Raw genomic sequence first — 12,773 nt, 5'->3', positions numbered from 1 at the left:
GGTTCGGTCCCTCCATTGGTTCCCCGCCTCCAGGCGGGTCCCGGGCAAATCTTCCCGGCTCCCGGACCGGCCCTGCGGGCTAGTGGCCTCTCCCCACCCCGTCCGGCTTCTCCCGCCTCCGTTTTTTAGGGGAAGAAGGGTCTGCTGTTGTAGGGAGGGAACAGAGAAAAGGAAATCTTACTCTAGATTAGACATCAGCTAGAACTTTCCCATTGTGACGGGAAGGTGGTGTCTCCTCGACCTCAGTTCGTTGTGGCCAGCCTGCCCAGAGGGTGATGGAGCTGATGACTTCCATCAGGGACCGCTGGGTGTGAAGCTCTGGTGTGATAACACCTCTGGCTGGGGCTGCCAGAGTGAGAATGAGGGCGAGCGAACTGTTGCTGGGGTGCTGTGGAGGTGGTAACAAGGCAGGCTGGAGCCAGTCATCCTGAATTGGGGAGCTGGGTAAGTTCCTGGATTCCTAGAGGCACTGTTCCCCGTGAAGACCACCTCTAGATCCGTCAGATTGGTTGCCACTCCACTTTTTTTTCAGGACACAATTTCCTCCCACATTTCCATATTTAAACCTCCCTTGACCACAGAAGAATTAGGTAGTAAGGATCACAACAATGACTACCATTTATTGAGGACTAACTACATAATGGTCCCTCTGCAAAACGCTTACTTTACTTCAGGCCCTTTACACTACACACTAACCCTGCAAGGCAGGTTTTTGTTATGTTCTTTTTATGGATGAGGCAGGTTTGGACGTTCCTGTTATTTTACATGACTTATTCCAGGAGGTCAACAACCCAGTGTGAAATTTATGCCTGTGTCCATTTCCCAGCCACCTAAACTGATACTATCTTAAGAATCAAACTGATTTATCTAGATCAGAGAAGAAGGGTTAAGAAGGGTGAAGAGAAGAAGGGTGAAGAGCAGAGGAGTAGGGGCTCCTTTTCTGCCACCCTCTTTCTCTTAACACAGAGACTGAGAGCAATCCAGGTGAACAACTTCTGTGACTGCCACCGGGGGGAGACAGAGGCCAGGCTAAGTGCCTACCTGAGAGGGGAGGGTGGTACTGACAGGCTGCTGAAAGAGTTATGGTCCCTAAGCCTGGCAATTGATTGGGCTTCCAGAGACACCTCCTTCCCCATGCATGGTTCAAATGGGGACAAGGCCCTTAAGGTCCTAATGCAAGTTAGGGTAGTCCTCAGAGGTCACTGGCACCCAGTTCATGACGGCTATTCCATTTCTGGACTCTGTCTGGTGGGTGCTTCCCGAATACGACTCTGTTCCTGGCTAGCCTATAGCCCCAGAAGGGGTGACTTTCCTGGTAGCTTCCAAATAAAAATACCACAGTGGTCATTCAGGTTGGTAGACTTCTATAATTACACCTACACCCTGGGCAGAGAGAAATAAAAAAGAAGTCACAAGAAAAGAAAAAACAAAAGTCAGACCCAAAGGCACACAGAGTGGCAAGGCAGATGGAGATAAAGGACTTGCTGCTGCTGCTAAGGATATTTCCCTCCTGTTTGAGAAAAACTGAAACAAGCTCACAGATAAATGGCATAAACAGCCACAGCAAGCTAAAGACAGAAGGAAAAAATACAACATCCTGGCTATTTTTATTATTCAGTGTTTCTGGGACAGTTTGCTTACCGCTTCTCTGTGTCACTCAGCTCCGTAATTCCTTTTTTTTTCCCTCAGCTCCGTAATTCCTGCTCTTCACAACATCCATCATGATGTGACTGCAAGTGGGCTACAGAGCCAGGGCCCAAAGACCTCCTACTTTCAGCACCAGATGGTCAACAGGGATGTCAACAGTTTCCTTGGGCTCCAGAACAGCCTTCTGACCATACCCAAATCCTAAGGATCTCCTCTCCCTGAATCTCTCACCAGCTATTCCTGGCATCATCACACCTCCTCCATCCTCAGACTGCCCCAGAACCTGGTGAGAAGGTCACCACCTCTGTTCATCCCCAAGGCAGCACAGAGTGAAAGGGAAAAGTAGGCATGCAGTGGGAAGAAGGAGTCTTGTGGGATATTCTTCTCTGCTGAGAACTGTTCAGGGGCTGGTCCTGCCAGGAGTGTGCGAGGCCTCGGCTAGGGGTGGGAACTGGGCATCCTTAAGAGAAGTCCCTCTGTCCTGGGCCACATGCAATGGCTCAGAGTCCAGAACTGGGCTTCTTCCTCTTGCCTCTCCCCTCCCCATTACTCCAACCCGAAACTCCTCTTTAATTAGGAGGAATAGCCTTCAATTAAGAGACAAATTCACACACCAACCACCACTTCCCTCTCTCATTTGTCTAATACTTTCACATTCAGATCACCTGTAATGAATTATACACTGTACATGGCAATTACATTGTGGTTTTTATGGTGATGATGAAACTGGGTCTCAAGAGTTCCCAAGCTGAGGTCACCCACAGGCCTACCAAAGCCCTCCTGCCTTCTGGGCTCCTAACCTCGTACCTCTCCTGGTCCTTCCTGCCCCAGAGGACACTACTCCTGAAGCAGAGATCGTTTGTTATTTCCTCCTGGATTTTTAACATTTAAACACCGAAGGGATAACATATCTATCCAGAAGAAATTGTCAAATAGGATTTTGTGCAACTTAGGAATGTTCTATATCTTTTCTGCCCAATGCAGTAGTCCCTAGCTACATGTGGCAACTGAGCACTTTAAATATCATGAGTATAAATGAGAAACTTAATTATATTTAGATTTAAATAATCACATACGACTAATGGTTGCAAGTTCGGAAATCTTCAAGGCTCAACGTTTCTGGGTGTCTGAGCTGTCCTCACACTCAGCACCCACACCCCAAGCCCTAAGACGTCCAGAGTTTTGAGGGACTTCTCCGAATTACCCCAGCCTACATCAGGGACCGCATTGCGGGACTGGCTTCTCTTCCCCTCTTCCCCTGGTCTTGCCTCGACCGCCAGGGGTCGCTGTGCCCGCCGGGCGGGCGGAGCGCCGTCCGGGAGGCGGAGGCGACTACCGCTCTGGGCTGGGGAAGCGAGAGCGGCCTCGGGCGAGGAGGAGGAGGCGGCGCGGCTGCCGCGTACTTCCCCAGCCTGCGGGCGGGAGCATCGGAGGGACCCCGGCTGAGCTCTGCAGAGCTGGCGGGGCGGGCCCGGAGCTCCCCGGTGCCCGGAGCGGGCCCCGCCTGACCGTGATGCCACTTTGACCAGAGCCCCACCGCTTCGGGGACACAGCAACTTGGTGAGGGGAACAGAGCTCCGGACTAGACAGCACCGGAGCTGGCCTCAGTCCCCCTTTCGGGTCTCCATCCTGGGCTCAGAGGTGAAGAGAACCTCAGGCCGGTAGAATCAGCTGTCACCGCCTGGGGCAGGTAGGTCCCGGACTTGGGGGCTCAGAACTGGGAGGACTGAGTCGGCGTGGGGCGGGAGAGGTGGGGAAAGGTGGATCCTGTAGTTCACATTCTCAACCCTATGCTGGCATGCAGGGGCTTGGGGGAAACAGCCTGGGAAACTGAGGCAGCTGTGTGGAAGCCCGAGAACAAATCCCAGAAGCTTCTCTCTCTAGCTCTCTTTAAGGGAGGGAATAGAATGCCAGAGAACCCACCTAATACACTCCGAGGTCTTTTGGATTTTGAGGTTCATTAAGAGAGATGAAAACGTTAGACTGGAGGATGTGGCAGCTCAGAGAGAAATGGGATGTGGGGGCTGCCTTTGTAATTATCAAAACAAATATTCCCGAAGAGGGCGGGGAGAAGAGATACCAATTCAGGAAAGAAGTGCTTCTAGAATCTCCTTGCTTTTGGAGAACACCTATCCCAGGGGGTTTTGGCACCACTTCCTCCATCTGCCCCCACAGTCCTTTCTGGGCTCTCACTCTTGGGGAGCCACGACAGGAGGCTCTCCATCCTTCTTGAGCCCCACCATCTGACCTGCCCCAGTTCCACCTCCCTTTGGAGGCTGAGAGAGGGGAAGTCTTAAAACAGACCTTTGGAGCTGAAGCCTCTGGGGCTCAGAAACCTGGAGGGGGAATGGAGGCGAGGGTGGCAGAGTTGAGCCAGCTCCTGGGCAGTCCAGGAAGCAGGTACGAAGCAGGATGAGGGGAGGGGGCAGCAAAGAGGATTCAGGACCTCGGGGGTTGTTATTCTCAGGAGCCTCTCCCCAGCAGCAGTCTGTCAGATTCTGCTCAGAAACACTTCTCTGGCCTTCATCCCCTTCCCAAGACCAAAGAGGTGATAGCGTTGGTTCGTAGACACCTCCTACCATCTCCCGCTTCTCTTTTCAGGCTTAACACCCTACGTGTTCCCAGAGTCTGCAAGGCCCTCAGCAAATTCCCAAGGCAGAGGAGGTACTTTACCCCCTGTCCTGGCACCTTGGGGAACAGCCTCAGAATTAGGTTCTATTTCAGTGCCCAGTCCACCCGCTAGCCCTCACCCAGGCCCTCTTCCACCCCCTGGAGGGCCACAGGCTCCCTCTGTCCCTTGCAAAGCACAAGAATCTCTCCTGCTTGTCTAGGTGGAGTCTGAAGCCAGTGGATGAACAGACAGAAGTTAAAGGATTCCAAAAAAGGTGAGTTGACAAGGGGGAGTTAGTTGGTAAGGGGGGTGCATGAGTAGACATAGATCAATCACTCTTGCCAAAAGGAGCATGGGAGCAACTGAGTCCTGGCATCTGGTTTGGCCTCTGGTGTCCCCAGCACCAAGCTGGCACCTGAGGGAGCCCAGTGATGCCCCAAGGGGCCAGCAGTGCAGCAGAAAGTGGGGTTCAGGTCTTTTCTGCTCTTGGTGGCTCCAAGCTGCTCTGTGCCTCTGCTTCCCTGGGATTCCCTCCATTTCTAGTCCACTATCTGGGCAAGATTTGGGAGATGTGAACCAACAAGGATGAAGGAGGAGAAGGAAAGGGGAAGAGAGCAAAAACGAAGTGGTCCAGTGGGAACAGCACAGGTTTCTGGGCTCAGGGCTTTTCGACCCACATGCTGCCTGGTCTTGGGCAAGTTATTTGACTTCTCTGAGCCTCGATTCCATCTCTTCCTTTTTATATTTAATTTTTGTTTAAGTTGAATTGCTAGCAGATTCCTATGGTTCAGAATCCAAAAGATGAAAGAGCAATAGGAAGAAAAAAATGTCTTTTTTCCCTTTACTTCTCGGTCAACCCATTCTCACTCTCAGACCACTACTTTCTCTTCTTGGTGGCAAACAATGTTATTAGGGTCTTGTGGTACATTTTCCAGAGTGAGCTAGCTTACTCATATTTGAGCAACATATATAATCCCTCCCTTTTACACATTGAATACACATCACCCTGCACTTTGCTTTTTTCCCCCCCTAAATGATGGGTTATCCTTGGAGACCATTGCATGCCTCAGTACATACAGCATCTCCTCATTCTTTAACAGCGTTCTGTATGGGACTGTATTTGCACACATGGCCCACAATGTATTCAGCCAGTCCTTTATTGATGGTTATTTAGATTGTGTCCAGACTTTTTGAGTATCAGTTTGCTCATCTGTAAAATGGGTACAAATAATTCTACATTGTAGGACAGTTGTGAAGGATTCAAGAGCATGGTTGCAGAGTGTGTGGGTCAGGTGCTCCACACATGGGAATTGGCATTATTATTCCTCCCATGTCACAGCCCTCCATGGGACCATGTCCACGTCATTCTCTAAGACACTTCCTAAGTGTCATCTCTTCCACAGAGCTTTCCATGCTATTCCCAGCAGAACATGTCCTTTCCTACACCCCTTTCCTACTCCGGCACTCACCACTTTCTACAGTGAGTGTGTGCTAGGCCGAGAGCTCCCTGGGGACAAAGTGGGTCTTGCCCCACTCTGTGCTTCCCAGACCATGTGGCACAGCAGTGCTGGGACTGGGCACTTGGGTGGCTGGGGGGCGGCTCCTGCCTAGAGTCAAGCAGGGCATGTGCTTCTTTCTGCAGGATGCGTGAGAGGGCCACGCAGACCTGGAACACGGGCAGCTGGCTGCTGGCACTTTGCCTGGCCTGGCTGTGGACCCGCCTGGCCTCAGCTTCCTTGCAGCCTCCAACTCCCACAGGTTTGGAGGAGGTGGTGGGACCGACCCCAGGGGGCATGTGGTTTTCCAAGATGCCTGGAAAGCTGGACACTAACCACCCCACCCTGTTCCACAGCAGGCAGATGTCTGAGGCAGAGTAAAACCCTCAGATTCTAGGGGTTCTGGCACCTGTTCTTCACCCAGGAACTCTGCCCTCTCTGCTATCCCAGCCCGAGAAGGCACCACTAGACCCATTCTCGCCTTCCCTTCCAGCCGGGAAGGTGTTCTGCAGGGAGAGGCACCCCCGGGTCAGAGCTTAAGTCTAGCCTCCTGGCCTAATTCTGTGGTTTTCCTTCTGGGATAGCTAAAGCTGGTGTAAGCGGATCATCCTCCCCCACGCATTGTAAGCCCCGAGGCCCTTGGCCTCACCCGGAGGAGGCCAGGAGGTAGGGGTTGGTGTGGACTCCATCTTTCTCCTGCCCAAGGGCTAGACAATGCCAGGGTGATGAGTGTGGCCTCACTGGGGAGGAAGGAAGGACAGGAGCCCTGGGACGTGGCAGGGAGATTTCATCCACTTCCTCCTCCCCTGCAATTGGAAATCTCTTACCTACCCCTGCCCGAGCTGGGAGGAGGGGCTGAGGACATGGAGTTGCGGGGAAGGGGAGGAGGGCCGCTGGCCTGGGCTGGCCACCTGATCTGGATCTGTGCTGGCCCCTGCAGTCCCCGTGAAGCAGGGCACCTGCGAGGTGATCGCCACCCACCGTTGCTGTAACCGGAACCACATCGAGGAGCGCTCCCAGACCGTTAAATGCTCTTGCTTTTCCGGCCAGGTGGCTGGCACCACCCGGGCAAAGCCCTCCTGTGTGGATGGTGAGTGAGAGGCTGGGACCCAGCGGGGAGGGCCTGGTCAGAGAGATAAGAAGGTCTGTCCAGGCTTCGCCATCTGCTGGGGATGCAATTTCATGCCCATCTCAGGGCTTTCACCCTGGGAGTCTCAAATGAAGGGGCCACCTCTGGGGGGAGGGGCACAGATGTGACCATCCCCATCCCAGAGATGAGGAAAGTGCTGTCACATGCACGTGCCCTCCCTCCCGACCGCACCTACTGCCTGACACAGGCACGATCCCTTTCCTCAGGTGGATCCTCTCAGCCTTCCGGCAGGCTCATCACTTCACACCCATTCCTGCAGACGCTGACTTCTTCACCAGCAGCTCCTTCCCAGGCCTCTCACACCCCTCTCACCCTAAAGCCCGCCTTTACCCTCATTCTTTAACAGCTTTAACACACGTCACTCAGCAGTGGATTCCTTCCTATTCATGCCTTTCCTGCAGCCCTGCCCATGTTTATTTTTTTATGCTCACTTGGCAGCACTATAAACACGCCCACTTGTGCTCTCTCCCTGTCTCTCACACACACGTGCCTACTTGTGCACTCCTGGCCTGTGGCCCCCTCAGATGACTTGCACACTTGCTCACTTGTCCTAGAGTGTATGTAGAAGGCTGTGCCTCTCTGCTATTAACCAGGTGGCTCAAGTCAAGGGTTGCCTGAGAGACCACTTCCCCGTCACCCTGCCCTGGCTTTGGTGAGATGGAAGGTCAGTAGGCTTGAGGTTGGTGTGGTTGTGTCCCCAGGCCTCAGCCCGAATACTGCCTTGCAGGCAGATTAGAGTTGGGAAAAGACAAGAGAAATGCGGGGCTCAGAGCCAGGGTGTGTGGGAACGTGCCCTTCATTCTGCACAGACCAGCCCCCCCCACCCCCCACCACTGCATGCAGAGACCTTAGATCTGCCCTCACTGCCTCCTGCTCCCACAGCCTCCATAGTCCTGCAGAAGTGGTGGTGTCACATGGAGCCCTGCCTGCCAGGGGAGGAGTGTAAAGTGCTCCCGGACCTGTCAGGGTGGAGTTGCAGCAGTGGACACAAAGTCAGAACCACCAAGGTATCCAGGGGTGGACACTGCATCCCACCCCTGCTCTTCTGCCTTCACGGTGGGTGGGACAAGGGGGCACAGAGCCCTGGGATCTAGAATGCTGGTTTCCCACAGCGAAAGCAGCAGACCCTCTGGGCTCATTTCCAGACAGTCTCTGCTGGGTTTGTCTGGACTCTAGGGACTGGAGTCAGGTCTTCTGGATTTGAAATCCAGTGTGTCCTTCTGGTACAGTTTCAATCCCTGGGTTGGGAAGATCCCCTGGAGGAGGGAATGGCAACCCTCTCCAGGATTCTCTTGTCTGGAGAATCCCATGGACAGAGGAGCGTGACAGGCTACAGTCCACAGGGTTGCAAAGAGTTAGACATGACTGAAGCAACTTAGCATGCACGCATGCATGCATGTCCTTCTGGGCAGATTCCGTTGCTCCTTAAGCCTTGGTTTCCCCCTCTGCCTTCAGTGAGTTTTCCTCCCAGAAAATGTCAGGTCCTTAGAACAAAGTAGAGAATTGAGGAAATAACCTAGATAATTCCAAGTGGAATCTCTGCAGTGGACATTCTTTCCACCCGCCCCTGCCACCGGCCCCACCCCATGCTCCCATGATTCACTCCTTACAGCTGACACCTGCCTTCCTCTGGTTGAATTGCTGTGCTGACACCACCGGAGAGGGTGGTTATTTTCATGGCTTGCTGCCCGCCCCACAGAGCAAGGGGTCATTAAAATTGTATTGAACTCTTAGCAGTTCCATGTGCGTCACAGTTGATTAGTTGTATCACTCCGTCATGGCCATTCGTATAGATGAGTCACACTGTGGGGGAGGCCGGAACTCTGCCTCCTGCCTTCCCTCTTCACCATCACACCCAGCAAACAAGCATGCAAACAAGACAGCAGAGAAGGAAAGGCCAGCTCTGGAGTTCTGAAGAGAGCAACATTTTCACAGGGCATAGAACAGGAGCCACAGCAAAGTAAGGTGTGGCCAGACCTAAAGTCAAGCTTCCTATCTTCGGGCATGCAAGGACACAGTCATGCTGAGTAGGTTTAAGATTAGAAGAGACCCACCCCAGAGCTTCTGACGTTGGTCACGAGTTCATAGATTTGGGTTTGTAGCCTGTAGATCATTGTGCTTGCCATTTGTTAGCTACTCTGAAGAAAACAGCAGTGACATGTGAGTGATTTGAGTTTGCCTTGGCCACCAGGCTGTGCTTTCCCAGTCTGGACTGCTTCAGGGGAAGGGAGCAGCAGCAATGACCTCTACATGACCTGCATATCCAGGGGAGTCTCTGGCATGCTGGGATGGCACAGGCATTTCCTTCTCTAACCTTCTTGCATCACTTGTTCTCTAGGTGACACGATAGCTCTTGGGGTCATGACCCGACAGCTTGATTGAGCCACGGATGAGAGAAGGGTGTCCAGTTATCAGCCGGCAAATATTGGGATTTGCTTACCTGGGCCCATACCCTGTGCCCAGTACATGGGACTCTTTCCAGGACATTGCAGTCAAACTTCAGAGCAGATCCAGACCTCATATCTTCAGGCCCATCTCCAGTCACATACCTGTGATGCTGGGCTCTCCTGGGAGACAGAAGGTCAAGATACAATCCCTACCCCTAAGGAATGTTCAATCAAGTTGAAGAGCTGACGAAAGGCATTCTCGATAATTTAGACTAAATTGTGTGGTAGCAGACTGTGGTTTCTGGACCATATGCTGTGAGCATGTTGGGTTTGGGGAGGGGACTCCCACACCTCGTCGGCCACCCTCTAGCCACAGGGCACAAAGACAAGAGGTCGTATTCACCACCCATTACTTCCCTACTTCATGTCCCTCTGAATCCCCAGCAAGTGCTGACCTGCTAAAGGAAAACTCTCCCCTGATGCCTGACTAGCTGTATCTCATTTGAATGGGACTGAATTGACTTGGGAAGGGAAAGCCAAGATGAAGCCAAACAACTTTCCCGAAAAGCTTCTGCAGGGGCCTTGCCTGCTTTGGGCATGCTGGTTATGGGCTGGACAGGATTGTAAAACCACCCCCACCCAGGTACCCCAAGTTTTTGTTTGTTTGCTCATTCTAACAGATGACAAAACTGAGTCCCACAGAGATGAGATGACTGGCCCAAGGTCTCACAGCTTGGGCTCCTAAATCTCTAAGACTGCTAACCTTTCACTTAGCCTGGATATTAGGATTGCAGCCTGGGTCTTCCATGCTGTTTTTAGCTCAAGAACAGGAATCTGCAAAGAACTGGCCGGACAACAAAATGATTCTGAGCAAGAACTTTTACGAAGGTGACTCCTCTCTGAAATAATCCAGAACATCTACCCACCAGGATGTGGGGCCACTGGATCTCCACTCTGCCCTCAGCCCCAAAACCTCCAAACAGACCCCTGACAGTCCAGTTACAGGTGGGCACTCTGAGCTGGCAGCCTCATTGTCCTCTCGAACCTGTCTCTTCCGGAGTCCTTAGGAGTCTGCACCTCTCAGAGGCTCTGGCTCCAAGAGAGGGTCTAGGTTGCGTCCAGGGCTGGCTAGTCAGAGTCCTCTTCCTTCTAAGGCCCTTCTGGGCAGCAGGGGAGCCCCTGGTGGGCTAGATAAAGACTCTCTCCAGGCCTGAGGGTCAGCCAGTGAGGTTGGCACCCTAGATACTTTGGAGATGACAGATACACAGGCCTCAGAGATGCAAATTACTTGGATGTCGCATCAGTAAGAAAATCACAGACAGCCTCAGTGACTATTGGCATCAGCTGGGATCGGCTAGGATCACTAGGACTGTGGGATGTGATGGGCCTTGAGGGGAAGGTCAGTAGAGACCAGCTGGGACAGTGCTGAATTCTGACTTTCAGAGAAGACAAATCAGGGTTGGGGGTTAGTCTCAGCCCTTCCTGCTACTCTCTCTCCCTCCCTCCCCATGTCGGAAAATCAAAAACATTCACCCCACTCAGGGGTTTATCTTCTTTTTTTTTGCCTTTTCATTGCTTTGGTAACAGGATGAACAATGATACTGGCTTTGGGCTAGACTGTTACTGTCAGAATTCTGACAACTTTGAATCTCTCTGCACACAGTGGGGTCATAAGGGTGGGGGTAGTCAAAGAGTAGATCAAAGGTGGTCATTGCTTCCTTCAAGGTTTTGGAATGAATTAAGGGATTGGCCTACTTTCTGGAAAGGATAGTAAATATTCACAAGCCACAGACAGTCTCTGTGGCATATTCATCTTTGTTGTTTATTTTGTTTCATGATATTTTTAAAAAAAACCTTTTAGAATGTGAAAACCATTCTCAGTTCAAGGGCTATACAAAACCAGGCCCCAGGCAATTTTTGGAAGATTGCCAGCCCCAGTGATCCTTTGCAGGCAGGCCATCTCTGAAGCTTGGGTCTGCCTCCCGGCCTGTCTTCAGTGCAGTGGGAACCTGAGCTGGAGGGCTGGGTCAGGTTTTGTTTTTCTTCTAATGTTCCTTGAGAGATTGGCGAGTGAATTATTTAGGCTACAAATGAGACAGCTTTAACTGAGTTGGAGAGTAAGAGCCTGCTCTCCTCGAAGCCAGGATGTGGGCTTCTCTACTCCCTTCCCATCCCTTGAGACTGTGTCCAGGAGGGAGGGAGAAGGCTTCAGTCTCCTGCCCATCTGCTCATCTACAGCCACTGGGCTGTGAGCTGGGGGATGATACTATACCTGAGCGGCCAACCACCACCAGCCCCTGCCTCATCCAGGCTCCTTGGTCCTCCCTGACCTTGCTCATCCTTGCTTCAGAGAAGACTGCTTTCCTTCGGCACATGCTGGAGTTTGCTCATTCATTTTTTTAACTCCTCAAAGCCTCCATTTCCTCTTGACCCATTCATATGTTTATTTGGTGGGCTTTGAGGGGTATTCTTTATATGGCCAGGAGAGCCCCATACAACAGGATCTGGTGGAGAAGGAAAAGCATGCCATCTCCCAACAGAAGCTCCCTTGGATCCTGCTTCCAGCTAAGTCAATATTTGTGCACATGTTGTAGCTATCTCAATGGCAGTATAGGAATGCAAATGAATTTTCCTGGAGCACAGAGGTCCTGGAGTCATTTTATGTTCCTTTTCTCCATTAAGTGGGATGGGCTCTCAGATTTCCTGAGTTGGCTGGTAACTCTATCCACCCAGCTTTGGAAGTAAGATTGCCAACTGCAGATCATTTGGCTAATTTCTGTGGCCTCCTGGCAGTTTCATTAAGGTCTGTGAGTGACATCCTAATTAATGGCCCCTGACAGTTGGCTGGAGTTGAAGCTGCCACTTTCTAAAATCACAATCTTAGAGCTAGGAGGGATTTTAGAGATCATTAACCAACACCCTTATTTGACAGATGAGAAAAGGAAGGCTCAGAGAGGTAAGGTAATTTGCTCAAAATCACACAGCAAGCTGGTGGCAGATCATGCCCAGTGATCCAGACAAGTGCTCTTTATCCTACTGTACATTGCCTCTTACCCTAGTATAGATGAGGGATCTGAAAAGAAGCCAGAATGTTAGCAAGGATGAATGTGAAAGAGCCTCACTCTAAAATCGCCTGACCCTGTAAATTCAAAAGGACAGAATGAAGAAGAAAGGGAAGCACTTAGAGATGTCTACACAGAAAGAGGGGAGATGGGATAAAAGGGGGGATTGAGATCACTCATTCAGAAGAACATCAAAACACCAAAGCACTACACAAAATAATTAAAACTTGATTTCTGTCCTTCTTGGAGGAGACAGAATGGAGCCCTTATCAGTCTTTGGGAGACCTGTGCAGCCAGTTTTGATGGCTTAAGGCTTCTTTAGAGCCTAGTGCAGGGGTCTGCAAACCAAAGCCCATGGGCCACATCTGGTCCACCACCTGTCTTTGTAAATAAAGTTTTATTGGAATATAACCATGTTCA

At 51.6% G+C, this 12,773-nt stretch overlaps 1 protein-coding gene across 4 annotated transcripts; it reads left to right on the top strand.

Moving 5' to 3' along the window:
- The first annotated feature begins 14 nt into the window (after nucleotides 1–14).
- On the top strand, nucleotides 15–12,764 carry TAFA3 (TAFA chemokine like family member 3). Of its 4 annotated transcripts, XM_061410804.1 has the most exons (9): nucleotides 16–444; nucleotides 1,690–1,933; nucleotides 3,177–3,337; nucleotides 4,249–4,311; nucleotides 4,479–4,532; nucleotides 5,901–6,016; nucleotides 6,695–6,844; nucleotides 7,787–7,911; nucleotides 8,517–8,637. In XM_061410804.1, the coding sequence occupies exons 6-9, from the start codon at nucleotides 5,902–5,904 to the stop codon at nucleotides 8,628–8,630; spliced, it is 504 nt and encodes a 167-aa protein (XP_061266788.1). In that variant the 5' UTR covers nucleotides 16–444; nucleotides 1,690–1,933; nucleotides 3,177–3,337; nucleotides 4,249–4,311; nucleotides 4,479–4,532; nucleotide 5,901; the 3' UTR covers nucleotides 8,631–8,637. The 4 variants fall into 4 exon arrangements, with proteins under 4 accessions (XP_061266789.1, XP_061266788.1, XP_061266790.1 ...); XM_061410807.1 differs by lacking the exon at nucleotides 8,517–8,637 and adding an exon at nucleotides 9,243–12,764 and having other exon boundaries at nucleotides 25–444; nucleotides 1,690–3,337; XM_061410805.1 differs by lacking the exon at nucleotides 4,249–4,311 and having other exon boundaries at nucleotides 15–444; nucleotides 1,690–3,337.
- The last annotated feature ends 9 nt before the right edge of the window (nucleotides 12,765–12,773 follow it).

The sequence above is a fragment of the Bos javanicus genome, chromosome 3 (assembly GCF_032452875.1).
Source record: "Bos javanicus breed banteng chromosome 3, ARS-OSU_banteng_1.0, whole genome shotgun sequence".
NCBI lineage: Eukaryota > Metazoa > Chordata > Mammalia > Artiodactyla > Bovidae > Bos > Bos javanicus.
The sequence above is the reverse complement of the archived record's forward strand: the minus strand, read 5'-3'. Positions and strand labels throughout refer to the sequence as shown.

Excerpts from the sequence above, each read along its gene's own strand:
- TAFA3 (XM_061410805.1), top strand. The coding sequence starts at position 5,902 with ATGCGTGAGAGGGCCACGCAGACCTGGAACACGGGCAGCTGGCTGCTG. Across the intron at positions 6,845-7,786 it reads AAAGCCCTCCTGTGTGGATG|CCTCCATAGTCCTGCAGAAG; the intron begins GTGAGTGAGAGG and ends CTGCTCCCACAG. Across the intron at positions 7,912-8,516 it reads ACAAAGTCAGAACCACCAAG|CTGACACCTGCCTTCCTCTG; the intron begins GTATCCAGGGGT and ends CACTCCTTACAG.